Raw genomic sequence first — 12,967 nt, 5'->3', positions numbered from 1 at the left:
CTCTCCCCACCCCATCTCCTTCTCCCCCATCTCCCTTCACCCCATGTCTCTGTCCCCTGCCCCATCTCCCTCCACCCCCCCCCCGCCCCTCTCCCCCTGCCCCACCGCCCTCTCCTGCCCCCTTTCCTCCATTCCAGCTCCTCCTGCCCCCTCTCCCCCTCCTCTACCCCTCTCCCCCCACCCCGTCTCCTCTCCCCACTCTCCTCTCCCCACCCCATCTCCCTCCACCCCCTCTCCCTCTCTCCCCACTCTCCTCTCCCCCCCCCATCTCCCTCCACCCCCTCTCCCTCTCTCCCCACTCTCCTCTCCCCCCCATCTCCCTCCACCCCCTCTCCCTCTCCCCCTCTCCCCAATCTCCTCTCCCCCCCCCATCTCCCTCCACCCCCTCTCCCCTCTCCCTCTCCCCACTCTCCTCTGCACGTGTCGGCCATTTCCCATCGCTCCATTCTTCACTGGAGCTTCGGATCCACGCTCCGGCCCCCGCGCCCCGACCCCTGCCCGCCCCCCCCGGGCGGGGGGGCCGCACCCGGCAGGGCGACGCCGGCTCCTCGGCCCCTGTCCCGGGCGCTCCCGGGGAGGCCGGAGCAGCCCTCGCCCCGCAGGTCGCGTCTGCTCCGGCGCTGGGAGGAGGGGGAGCGGGGCTGAAGGCCACGCGGTGCCGCCAACGCGTCCCTGCCGGGGGGGGGGGCTTTGCCTTCCAAAGCTTGCACCTACTTTTACCTTCCAAATGCTACTTCCAAGTATTTTACCTTCAAAATTTCAAGTATTTTTACCTTCCAAATGCTACTTCCAAGTATTTTACCTCCAAAACCCTACTCTCAAGTAAAATTTTCAAGTGAAATTCTCAAAACTTGACTCTCAACGCGGCCCCGTCTCGGCCTGGTTTTACCCCGTTTTTCACGCTTGGCCGACGGAAAACCATCCACGGCTTTAGGAACACGTGAAACACGGCCGTCGCCCGTCCCCCCTCGCACGCAACGAGGGTAACGCCGGCGGCCGAGGCCGCTCCCCGGCGCAGCCTGAGTCACCCTGCCCGTAAAAGCTCCCCCGTCCGGCGCCGTAAAAGGCGGCGGCGGCGAACCCGCGGCCTCCCGTGACATCGCGCCCGTAAAACGAGATGATTTTTCCCTCGGCGTTGGCCCGCGGGAGGTTTAGAGGTTCCAGCCGGCGAGGGGGAGGGCAAGAAAACCTAATTCAGCCTTGGGATTCTGGAACGGACCAAGGGCAACATCTGGAAAGAAAACTCAAATGTACAAACATGGAAACCGCTGTTTAACGGCTTAAAAAGCACCCAGAATCTGCCGCCTACAGAAAAGCGGCGGCGACGACTTGGCGACCGTCAATATTTTGACGGGGGAGCGTTCCCCGGGGAGCGCGGCCCCCCCGGCTTTGCCGACAGCCCGCAGCAGCGCAGCCAGGACCGTCTCTTCGTAAATATTTTCCAGGTTAACGATGCCGCTGAAGTCGGCGAAGACGAAGCTCTCGTACCGCGGCAGCTCCTACCCGGGGACAGAGCGGGGCAGCGTCAGCGTTTGCGTTCCCAGCGAGCCGGGAGGTTGCGAAACCAGCAGGCGGGATGGGAAGAAGTGACGGGAACGGGGTAAGGCTCCCCAAAAATGGGGCAGAGCAAGACCAGAGCCCACGGCCGCGCCCCGGGATCCCAGAGGAGCCCGTTTGCCCCGCGGCAGAGCCCTTCACCTCCAAACACACCCCGGGACTCCCTGCGGAGGGAACGGATCCAGCCGGGGATCTGGCACAGCAAAGGGGAAGACGCAAAAAAAGGGAAGAAAATATAAATAAAGTAGAACGTTCTGGGAAACAGCTTAAGGAGGGTCACACCCGCGACGGCACGGAACAGAACAGGACTTCTGTCCGTTCCGAGGAGATTTTCGGGATGCCGCCTAGGAGAGGGCTGCGGTTTGGCAGCCGCCGCAGCCTGAATTAAAAGCTCTTTTCTGCGGAGAAGCAGTTCCCGAGCGCCAGGACGCTGGCGAGAGGGGAAGGCTACGCCGAGGGAAGGAGTCGCTTTTCCTTGCTGAACTAAAACCCGCTTGTTTGAGCCCGTTCCCCCCAGCCGAGTCCCACCCCCAGGCTCGACCGTACCAGTTTGCATCCCGACTCCAAACGCTTCAGCAGAAAAGGAAGGAAAATCCGGACCAGCCACTCCTGAGCGAACCGCTTCCGGAGAGAGCTGCTGTCGCAGTCAAACTTCTGCAATCGGATTCAGATCACATCAAATCCCTTTGCAACAACCTCACGCCTGCGGCGCGACAGCGACACGAACGCGGGGAAACGCAGCGAAACGGGGCGATTCAACCAAAAAAAAAACCCCAAACCGCACCCAAATAAACCCATCGGACGCATAAAAGGAAAGGGAGAGCGACGCGCGCCTCACCTTCAGCACCCGCTCTTTGACTTTCGCCAGCGTCGGGGTGAGCGGGCGGCGGGCGCCCGCCCGGCCGAGGTGCTGCTGCGAGAGCTGCTGGAAGGTGCGGGTGGCGTCCTGCATCAGCTGCAAGACAAAAAAACCCTCCTGAGCCGGTACCGGGCAGGCGGGACCCAGGATTCTCCTCCACGTCTCACCCCCTTCCTCCTCGGTTGGCCAAATTGTTGTGTTTTTAAAGTAATATTTTCAGAGCTTCGCTTCGTGCCTTTTGGGGAGCGCGAGGAGAAATCGAGCGCGAGAAGGGGAGCAAGCGGCCGAGGCCGGAGCCAGCCCGCAGCGTTCGCCCCCCCCTTACTTGCTGCATGAGGTTCTGAGCGCCGAGGACCAGGCTGGCCACGCCGCGGAAGCCAAACCGCTCCTCGAGCCCGCGCAGGCTTTCCCGATAGGCGTCGGCCTCCTCGTAGCACGGGTGCATGACGTCGGGCTGCCAGGGCGTCCTCCCCAGCGCCAGAAGCTACGTCAGAGCAGCGGCGCGTTACCCGGGCGGTGCGCGGCATCCCCCCTTCTTCCGCAGCGTTTGCTCCCCGGCTCGTTCGCGTCCCCGGCTCCGCATTCCCGCTCCCCCCCCCTCCGTCCTCTCAGAACCGCGCGTGCTCAGGGAAGGAGCGCGAGCGAAAAGCGAAATCCCCTCCGCCGCCGAGGGACTCGACGCTTAATAAAGCTCAACCCCGTGAGAACCTTCCTGCCCGCATCCGACACCGATTCCAACGAGCCGCGGAAACGCCACGAGGACGATGCCTCGGGATCCGGTCCCGCACCCACAACGGCCCCGGTGGGGCTGGAAAAGAGCGGCCGCCTTTGCCGCCCCGTTCCCGCGTTACCTCTTCCCGCAGGATCGCGACGGGAGAGCTCCGGACGAGCCCGATCATCTCATCCACCCTCCGGGCAAAGAGCGAGCGAACCGCCTCGACTCCCGCGCTGACGGGACGCAGCAGATCCTGCGTCACGCGCTCCAGGTGAGGCTCCACGTCCCGGCCGCAGCACGACTCCGCCGGGCTCTGCACCGCGGCTGCCAAGACCGAAAGCTGCGGGTCGCCCGACAGACCGTGCCGCGCTTCTTCCCGCCGTGCCGCGCTTCTTCCCGCCGTGCCGCGCTTCCCGGGGCACGGAACCCAGCCCGCGGAGCTCAGGTCAGGCAGAAAACGCCACCCGAGATCTCACTGCACCCGAATTCGCCGTAGCTGCCGGTCTGCGGTTCCCAAATCAACACTACCCAAGCCAGCGCTTCACAAACGAAGGCCTGCAACTACGGGCGGACAAATTTTACGGATTTGTCCGGTTATTTTTATTGTGAACCCGTGTATTTTTTGCCTTTTACCCCAGCGTTTTCCCTCCGTTTGCCCAACCTCGGAGTTTGCTGGCTATCTGATCCTTCAGAGTCAGCATCTGATCCAGGTCGGGGCGAATCTTCTTCTCCAGCTCAATCTGTAGTTTTTCCTTCTCCTTCTGAAAACCTTCGAATTCGCTGGAGATTTCGCCGAGGACCAGGGTGTAAACCTCCTGGAGAAACTGGGCGGCCGATAAGGAGGGGGTGAACCAGGGAGAGAAGGAATAAAGGAGAGGTAAGAGGCACCACGCAGGCAAATTTCGGAAAAGTTACTGTTTTCTGGCCACTTACTGGCCTCATCGCGGAACAAAACCCCACCTCCCACCCATGTCACGCTCCTAAAATTCCTCGACTCATCCAGCTTCGTTTCACCCAACCCGAACACCAAGTAATTCGTTCGTCCCTCTCCCTTATAACCACCCCTCGCTGCCAACAGGCAGAACCGGCCGCGCGGCTCACACACCGCGATACTCCCTGGTTTTCACTCCAGCGCTTCCCTGGGAAGCGCCACGGAACGGGCCTTTTCTGTTAAACCGCTCTTTATTTGCTAAGTTTCCACCCGAAGCTCCGCTCTCCCTCCGAGCGCACCGGTTGTCCCCCCGCGCGCCGGCGTCGGCGCGGCCCTGACCTGCGGGTGCCAGCGACGCCCCGGGCCTTCACCTGGAGCCAGAGCTGCTGCCTCCTCCTTTCCGAGCCTCTGATGCTCGGGAGCACCTGAGAGCGCAGCACCGGCAGCAGATCCTCCATCAGCACGTTTCCGAGGATCTGAAACCCAAAACGAGCGGCTGAGACCACCTCGGAGCAACAACCTGGCTGGAAACGCTCCGGTCGGCTTTACCGACCTCCGGCTCCGGCCCCAGGAGAAGATCCCCTGCCCCGTAGCGGCCTCTCTCTTGCCGGTAAAACCGCACAGCCTCGAGGAACGCCTCCGCTTCCAGGGAATCCCTCCTCTGTAATTCTGAGGACAAAGGGCGAGTTGGTCCCGGTGACGTTTAATCGAGGACACTCAGAGCAATTCCCACCAAACCACGGGGAACCGCGGGAAACTATTCCGACCACGGGGAACTGCAGGAACTGAAAACTATTCCGGGCGAGAATAAAGGCCGCAAGCGGTCTCGTAAACGTGAGACCCCACTCGTGCTGCTCGCCGCGTGGAAAGATCCCGAGGGCAGAGAGCCCTCGGACCTCGCTGCTTCGTTAGGCAGCGCCCGTCCGCTTCGGCGGCCTCACCCGTACCGCGGTAGCGAATGGCGTCGCGAAGAGCGGCCCTCCAGATCCGCCGCGATCCCGCCGAGGCTGCGCAGAGGCAGAGGTGCCTCCGGAAGGGGTGGTAGAGGAAAAACAGAAACTCTCCCGGCGGGTCGGGGAAGGGGCTGCCACCTTGGGGAGGAAGGAGAGAGGAAGAAGCACAACGTACGCTGGCACGGCCACAATTTTAAATTAATTCCTTTATCGACTCCGGGCAGCTTCCCCCACGGTAAGGAGTCGTTCGTATTTTCAGTCAGAAAGAGCAGTTTAAGACAAAAGAAAACGCCGTCCTTCGAGAGCGCTCCAGGGCCTGCTGCGTCGCAGCCGCTCGTTAGAAAACGAGGGGGATCGCGCCCCGCCAGCCGTCCGCCGTCAGGCCGGGGAAACGCCAAAGGAACGGGACCGGCTGGCGCGGCCTTTGCCAAGGCGGGCGGCTTTTCCTTTTTTAGCGTTATTAAACGCAATAAACGGGAGTTTTGGCGCAGCGTCGTAAACAGGAAGAACCATTGGCAGGGGAGGAGTACGAGCGCTTTGTTCCGAGAGCAAACTGGTAAAGCCTCGCTTCCCTTTTCGCCGTTAGACTGGGGAGATCCCAGTCCCATTAAGTTTTTTATTTTAAACGGTGCTGTCCGTAAGTTAAAAAAACAGCGGTAATTTACATGTGCTCACAACCAGCGATAAACTCCTTTACAGCCAGCGGCTCTCTAATAAAAGCCGGAGGGCTGCCCACTGCAGAGCTGAACAGAGAAAACGATTTGAAAGGAATTTCAGTCACTGGCAAAGTTTCTCTGCAGCTGCTCCTGGTTTCGTGCCACTTGGGTTTTAAATTTTAGCTTTCCAGCTGGCCAAGAAAAGCCGTGCAGGCTGCCGCAGCCCCCCGCTGCCGGGGGGAGAGGCCAGAGGACGCGGAGAAACAAGGAAAACAACGGATTTAGCTGCACAAGATCTCGATGGGTGACGCCGTAAGTTTAGCCCCGAGGGTTACGGCTCTGCCTACACGTAAGGAAGTTTCTCGGGCGCCTTTTGGTGCAAAGCCTCTCGGCTGGACACAGAACCTGCCTCGCGCGTTCACCGCATCCTCCCCCGTCGCGCTCTGAGGTGCTGAACCCGACTCCGCTCCTACCTCAGCCGTTACCGATTTCTTAACCGCCGACGCGCCACAGAATTACCTGCGAGCCCCTGGCACAGACCGACGAGCCATTCGGCGTATTCGCCGTGCGAAGACAGCAGCAGGTAGCCAGAGAGAGCGGTGGAGCCTCTGGGCTCGCAGCCTTTCCTCAGGGCCTGGAAAAGAAACGCGAGGGCGAGTCCTCAGCGAGGGTTCGCGGGCGGTAATTAACGGTTCGCACCGACCGCAGAGCGGCTGGCGACAGCGAGCGGGTTCGTTTCTCGTGGCTTCGCTTACGCCAGCTGCAGAACTCGGTAGCTCTTTCGCACGGCTGAGGAGCAACAATTAAAACAACGAAAGAATCGAACGCAACGCGGTGAACCAGGGTGAATTTTAAAGGAAACAGAAGGTATTTATGGAAGGATTCTCCGTGCAAGGGGAATCGTTGTTCAGCCGCGCGGGTGGGAAGCGGCAGGCTTTTACACGAGCGTGCTGGCAGTGGCCTGCAAGGGATGCCCGGAGAGGATTTCATGAGGTTTGACCACAAAAAAATCCTCGATTTTACAGCCTCTGCAGCAGGACCACATTTACCTCTTCGCTTTCGAACCACTGCAGGGTAAAATCTCCGAGGAGGACGAAGTAATTCTCCTGCCAGCTGCAGGAATCGCCGTCGTACTGGGAGAGCAATCCCTGGTGCAGAGCGGCGTCGGGCGGCCCCCGGAGCTGAGGACACGGGAGAGAAGAGCCAGAAAACCTCAGCAACGGCGCAAAGCGTCAGCGCTGCGGGGAGACGGAGCCACCGCCCGGCGCGGACCCGGCCAAGACCTTTTGCTACCAGCGTCGTAGAAATTCTAGCGAGGGGCAGCCGGACGCGGACATCTAGTGGTGACGAAAAGCAAAGAGAGAGCCTGAAAAACCGCGTCCGTGATAAACCGGGGTGATGGCGTAAGGGCTTTGATGGAATTCAGCATTGATTTGGGAGCCAGCTCCTCGGCTGTCGATCCCACCTTCTCATTTCTCTTAAAATACACTCCTAAACACTTACTTCTAAGCCACAAAGGACGATGTTTTCCCTAGTAGCCCGTCACCGTTCTGCGTAACGGTATTTAATTACGTGAAGCAGCCGCGTCTTCCCGCTCAGCGGAGGACGGACACCTCCGAGGCAAGATCGGCCTCAGCAGACAAGTCGAGGAGAGAGACCGCGCCGGGCTTTTTACCTCGCTCGGCAGGAGCTGCGGGGCCGGTTTGCCGCGGGGGTCCCGCTCCCCCGAGACCCGTCTCAGAAGGGCCGTCGCCAGCTGCCTCCGGTAATAGGGCACGAAGTTCCTCACGGTGGCGTCTGCGCGACCTGCGGGCAGGGCAAGAACAGAGCCGGTTTCGGGGGGCACCGTCCTCCCAGAGGAGGCTGCTCGCTGTTTTTAATTAGCATTTTTTCTCTCCTCTAAGAAGAGCAGCGGAAGCCGAGCGCTGAGGCGCGAAGCAACCTCTCCGCATCTCAAGAAACAGAGCTACGGCTTTTTATTTCTTGCACTTGTCGCTGGACCCCGCTCCCAAACCGCGGGGGCTTTATCACCCCGGGAACGCGGTCGGTGTAGCACGGGAAGGCATCCGGTCAAAAAAGGATCTGAAATGCCAAAGAGTCTGACGCTAATCACAAATAAAAGAGACTTTTTATGTGCCACCGCTTCTCCAAACGCTTCTGCCGGAAAGATGGAAACAAGGGAGCAAATTCATCGATAGCAGAGTTATCGAGACGTCACGCCCTGTACGCTTGAAAGAATAAAGCCACAGTCTGAAGCTCCAGAAGCGTCTTAAAGCACAAAAAGACGTTGCTGAAGACACGGGAGGAGTCAGGGAGGGCAGCGAGCCGACAGCTAAGGACGAGGCACTTCCCAACCCTCTCCCCGAGAGCCATCCGAGGAGGAAGGTACCAGAGGAGGGCTCGGAGACTCGTCTCACACACTTGGTTTGGTTTTTTTTTTGTCCAACTAACGCCTTAAAACCAGCAGCTAAACTAGACTTCACGCCTCACAAAGCCCAAGCGTGAGCTCAGCGAGCACCGAGCCAACGCCGACACCACCAAGGGAGCGGGCCACAACTCGCTGCGAACAGGATTTGTATTTCCCACCCCCTCCCCCCCCAGGAAAAAAGCAACGGAGACAGTAAAAGTCGTTTCTCACCTCTCAGATACCTGCGCTGCCTCCCGCTCAGAGGGCTCGAACACCTTCCTCCCATCTTCGGCCTCAGCGCGCTCGCTGGCAGCCGGGCGCGGCGGAGGGGGGACGGGCCACGTGCCGGCTTCCAGCTTCTCCGCCCGGCAGCGCTTTTCTGTCTCGCTCCCCTCCAGATCATCGCCTCATAAATATTCAAATAAAGTTTCCTATCGACCTCTCTCGCTCACAAAATAAACCTTGAAGGGGCAGCGGCACCTCTGCCGCTTTCCACCCCTTTCTACCAGTTTCACCCCAAGTTTCGTGCGCTAAAACGGCACCGGTTTGGTTTCTGATTTATTTTTGAGACCAGGCGAATTCATCCCGGCTCAGAGGGTCCTGCTTTTGCGGCGGGACGGCGCTAGCTCAGGCTCTTCACTCGCCCGCGTGTGCTGCTTCCACCCTAGAAATAATTGCCGGTCACCGTTAATTAACACAGCACTACTCAAGACGAGACTGAGCCCGCTGGAATTTAAATTCAGGACGCTGCAGCGGTTCAGGCTGTAAATTCAGACGATGCTACGAAAGGCACGACCAGATTTATCCAAATTTGCTCTCGGTGCTCCAGGTTCTGCCCACCTCGTCCCCCTCAGCCACCGCCCGCACAAGGGACCCCACAGCCCGAGGAAGGGGGGGAGGAAATCGGGCCTGAGCAGGATACAGCAAGGGGATTTTTCTGAGTTATTTCCAAATTTGAGAGCGTCTCACGGAAACAGCCCCGCTCGCCGCTGCGCGCTGCACCTGCTCTCGCTCCCCCAGTCGAGCTGAACGAAATCGGCCTTTTTTACCGTTACGCAACCGGTGGTTTTTGATGCCCTTCACACCCCACGGGACGTGCAGAAACAGGAAACTCGGAGCAGAAATATCCGGCACTTGCATCAGCCCTCGAGCTGGTCAAAAAACCCAAATACTTTTAATACAAGGAAATCAAGAGGGGATAGTTTAGAAAAAGCTATAAAGTCGGATGGAAAAAGGTTTCGAATCACCGGAGGGAGAACGCGGCGCTGCTGCGCAAGAGAAGCGTTTCTACAGACACGGCGCCACCGACCGGAGGCGTGAAAATTTACCATTGCGCGTTTCTGGATGCCAAAACCATCTCATTAAAACTTGTGTGGTTTGTCAGGTTCAAGAACGGGGATTTAAAAATATCGTATTTTAAATATCGTATTTTAAATATCGTATTTTAAATTTGCTTTAGGTTTTGAGTTTCAAAGTCTTGTCCGCGTGCACCTGCTTTGCTGGTTTACTCCGTGTTTTTAAGACGCAGAGCTCGGCTATCGGGCAGATACAAACGTGATTTTAGTCGCGTTCATATTTAACTCACAAATCCTGACGCTTTCTGTCTGGATCGCCTTAAAACTGGTTTCAGAGATACCGAGAACAGCCGCTAACCAGGCCTGCTTCGCAGCTCCCACCGGAATCCGCACGTGCCCCAGGACGGCTGCGGACAGCAGGGACAAACCAGAACCCCGGGCGCTTCGCTGGCGAAGGGCGAATCGCTCGCGCTCCGGTAGCCGTCGACTCCGCGGCTCTGAAAGAGGCCGTCGCGAGGGACGGCTGCGCCCTGCGCTGCAGGTTCAGGGCTTTTATGCCCCAAATCCCACCTGGCTTCTGGGCAACGGATCTGTAAAAATCCATATCGAGCCCAAGCACCACAATTCTTGGGTTTTTTCCCCAGATCTGGCACGGAAGCGCTGCGCTTCCTAGAGCGTAAGTCATCCGCCTTTTCCATCAGCTTCTTCATGTCAGTACAGGAAGTTTTAGGCAAGAACTAAAGCACAGTTAAAGTCAAGATTAACAAAGACAAATCTAACGAACCAGCGAGGGAAAGCGAGTGTCACTCTACAGCCAGAGCCGCTCCAGACAAGCGTCCGTCTGTCCGTCCTCGCGCCGCAACGCCCCAGACCCCAACACCTGCTCCTTCAGTCCCTCGCGGCCCGGCGGAAAAAGAACCGGGAGCAGAAGAGCTGAAATCCGTCCGTTTAATATCGCGCACCCCTTTCACGTCACAGCCACCGAAACGAACCGCGCGACGCCGTCGCCGTGCGCGATTCCAACCCGACAGCCGGCCCCCACCAAACTGAAGGAATTATTATGTGGAAATTCGTGCTCAGCAAAGCACCGTTTGTTCCGAAAAAAGGGAAAAAAAGCGTATTTTGTACCACAACCCAGCGCTACGATCAAAGGCGGTGTTCTTCACCTGGAATGTCACGCAGCCGGTGCTGCGGTTACCGTCACCCGAGGCCGGCCGGCAGTCGGCTCTACAAGACGGAATGTTTCTCGACGGGGACGGTCAGCTCCTTGGCTGCCGACTCGTCCAGGAACCAGCGCAGCTGCCCGGAGCGAGGCCGGACGCGGGCGGCGGGAAGGGGGTTTTCCTCGTCGCCTTCCAAAATGCGCTGTTGGGAGAGAGGGAACGGTGTCTCAGCCGAGCGGTCGGCAAAAGGGAACCTCAAACCGCACCTAAAACGCTTTGGCGGTTGACTGAAACCTCAAACGCCTTGGATTTTCATTAAGAAGAAGGACAGTTTGGGTCCAAACCTTTAAAACGGCAGCTTTGCCTTCCCCCGTAGCCACGAACACGACCATCCGCGCGGCGTTCAGCACAGGCAGGGTTAACGTTATTCGCTCCGGCGGCGGCTTCGGCGAGTCGGTGATAGCAGCAACTATTTTCTCTTTCTCCTATCAGCGCAAAACAAAACATGAAAAGAGGGAAAAAAAACCAAACCCCAAAGCAGGGGAGCGATCCAGGCTCCGACCATAAAGGAGGTGAGCGACGGCTGCCGCAGGCGACCGAGGGTCCTCGACCTTTCCGCACCTCCACCCAAGTCAAGATCTCTTTTTTCGTTTCCCCCCAAACTCCCCAAATCAAGAGAAATATAAAAGAAAAAAGCAGGGGGATAAGTCAACTTACCAGTTGACTCCCCACGTTTTTTTTTCCTCCCCACGACTGTTTTTTTCCTCCTTTTTAAAGGAACTGCCGCGCGGACGCTCTTTGCCAGTTACCGATGAAAGCGCGGCATCCCCACGGACACTCGTGGGAGCCAAAGGCCCGCGGCTGCGCTCACCTGGAGCAGGGGGTGGCCAGGGAAGAGGGAGCAGGTGTGTCCGTCCGGCCCGACCCCCAGCACCAGCAAGTCGAAGACGGGCACGTCCTCGCCCGGGAAAGCCTGCGGAGAGGAGGGGGGATGGAGCCGGGGCGGGAACACGCTCCCCCGCGGACCCCCGGCTCCCCCAGGGCCGTACCTGGCGCAGCTGCGCAGCGTAGTCATCGGCGGCGGCGGCGGGGGGCAGCCCGGGGGTCAGGGCCAGCACCCGCGGCCCGGGGGCGGGCAGCCGCGGCAGCAGCTGGGCCTGCGGAGAAGGGTTGAAGAGGCGGTCGTTAATTTAATCGACGCTCGGTTACGTGTTCTGCGTCAGCAGGTCCTTGCTCCTCTCATATTTGTAATGCCAAGGTTTATATAAATACCAAGGTTAAATAAAACCAAGGATGCTGACAGATTTACCAAGGATTTTAGGAAGATAAGGCATCCAAGGACTCGAGTATTTTGTCTCTAACAACGCCTCCTTTATTTTTAAGTAACTTTTTTTTCCCTTAGCAGCTCACCCATGTTTTTTGCTCTCCTTTTCTGTTTGCCAGCTGTACGCATAGAAAACAAAAATGGTCGAGAGTTGGTACGTCGTGATAATAAAACTGAAATACGTTACTGCGCGCTCATTCGCTCACAGGTATTTTACGCGGTATCGCGTTCACCCGTTTGGCAAGTGTCTCGATTCAGAGCTGGAAGATTTCCTGCATTAAAACAGTATTCCTCTGCATTCAGAGACTCTTCAGGGATTTTTTGAGGAAAAAAATAGATTTAGCTGAATGGAGCAATGCGTTTGTCACCGAGTCGTACCATAAAACTTAGAGAAAGTCTTTTGGAAATCAAAAAACCCAACAACTATGACCTGCACTGACACAGCCCCTCTTCTGAGAGCGCCTGTCAGCCCCGTGCGCAGGCAGCCGGCCCCTGCCTGCTGTGGGGAGGCTGCAGGTCTGCGCCGACAGCAGGGGATTCTCTGCTGCCGAGATTCACCTTTTCCTGACGTTTTTATGCTACGATCAGTCTCGGGGCTGAGTTTCCGGCAGGATTTAAATTCAATTAAATTCAATTAAATTTAATTAAACCACTTCTCCACGGCGCTCTGGGCCCCGCTCACCTTGTAGGCCCCGGCGGTGCTCTCCGGGTGCTCGGGCGGCACCAGCCGCTCGTCGCAGAAGGCCACCAGCCAGCGGGCCGGCGCGGCGGGGCCCGCGGCAGCGGCGGCGGCGGGGGGCAGGTCCCGGGCGAGGATCCCCACCAGGCTCCCTCCCGAGAGGCCCAGCGAGAAGCGCCCGCCGGCCGCCGCCGCCCGCTCGGCCACCAGCTGCGCCAGGGCCGGGCCCAGCTCCTGCGGCGAGGGGAACACCGAGACGCGGCGGGGCGCGGGGCCGGCCATGGCGGCGGCGGACTGCCGGCAGCGGCGCGCCGGAAGTGACGCACCCTGCGCGCCGCGCTGTTGCCTAGCAACCCGCGGCCTAGCCTTCCCAGGGCCTTAGCAACCCGCGGCCCAGGCCTCCCCGGGGCCCTGGCAACCCGCGGCCC

General features: G+C 58.9%; 2 protein-coding genes across 7 annotated transcripts; both read right to left on the bottom strand.

The window, feature by feature from the left end:
• Positions 1 to 1,078: 1,078 nt before the first annotated feature.
• On the bottom strand, positions 1,079 to 8,481 carry NIBAN3 (niban apoptosis regulator 3). 5 transcript variants are annotated; one of them, XM_075134121.1, is made up of 13 exons: positions 8,310 to 8,481; positions 7,347 to 7,477; positions 6,721 to 6,852; positions 6,191 to 6,305; positions 5,004 to 5,153; positions 4,616 to 4,731; positions 4,434 to 4,538; positions 3,793 to 3,955; positions 3,268 to 3,455; positions 2,742 to 2,900; positions 2,396 to 2,512; positions 2,104 to 2,211; positions 1,079 to 1,231 (listed from the first exon to the last, which is right to left on the bottom strand). In XM_075134121.1, the coding sequence occupies exons 1-13, from the start codon at positions 8,479 to 8,481 to the stop codon at positions 1,190 to 1,192; spliced, it is 1,698 nt and encodes a 565-aa protein (XP_074990222.1). In that variant the 3' UTR covers positions 1,079 to 1,189. The 5 variants fall into 5 exon arrangements, with proteins under 5 accessions (XP_074990222.1, XP_074990217.1, XP_074990218.1 ...); XM_075134116.1 differs by lacking the exon at positions 1,079 to 1,231 and adding an exon at positions 1,252 to 1,499; XM_075134117.1 differs by lacking the exon at positions 1,079 to 1,231 and adding an exon at positions 1,252 to 1,499 and having other exon boundaries at positions 5,010 to 5,153.
• A 1,826-nt stretch (positions 8,482 to 10,307) lies between these two features.
• Positions 10,308 to 12,844, bottom strand: PGLS (6-phosphogluconolactonase). Of its 2 annotated transcripts, XM_075134122.1 has the most exons (5): positions 12,543 to 12,844; positions 11,586 to 11,693; positions 11,408 to 11,509; positions 10,881 to 11,021; positions 10,308 to 10,738 (listed from the first exon to the last, which is right to left on the bottom strand). In XM_075134122.1, exons 1-5 carry the CDS (start codon positions 12,819 to 12,821, stop codon positions 10,601 to 10,603), a joined length of 768 nt encoding a protein of 255 aa, XP_074990223.1. In that variant the 5' UTR covers positions 12,822 to 12,844; the 3' UTR covers positions 10,308 to 10,600. The 2 variants fall into 2 exon arrangements, with proteins under 2 accessions (XP_074990223.1, XP_074990224.1); XM_075134123.1 differs by lacking the exon at positions 11,408 to 11,509 and having other exon boundaries at positions 12,543 to 12,843.
• Between the last annotated feature and the right edge of the window lie 123 nt (positions 12,845 to 12,967).

The sequence above is a fragment of the Calonectris borealis genome, chromosome 31, assembly GCF_964195595.1.
Source record: "Calonectris borealis chromosome 31, bCalBor7.hap1.2, whole genome shotgun sequence".
In the NCBI taxonomy this organism is placed as follows: Eukaryota; Metazoa; Chordata; class Aves; order Procellariiformes; family Procellariidae; genus Calonectris; species Calonectris borealis.
Note: the sequence above shows the minus strand (reverse complement) of the source record. Positions and strands in the feature narration are given on the sequence as shown.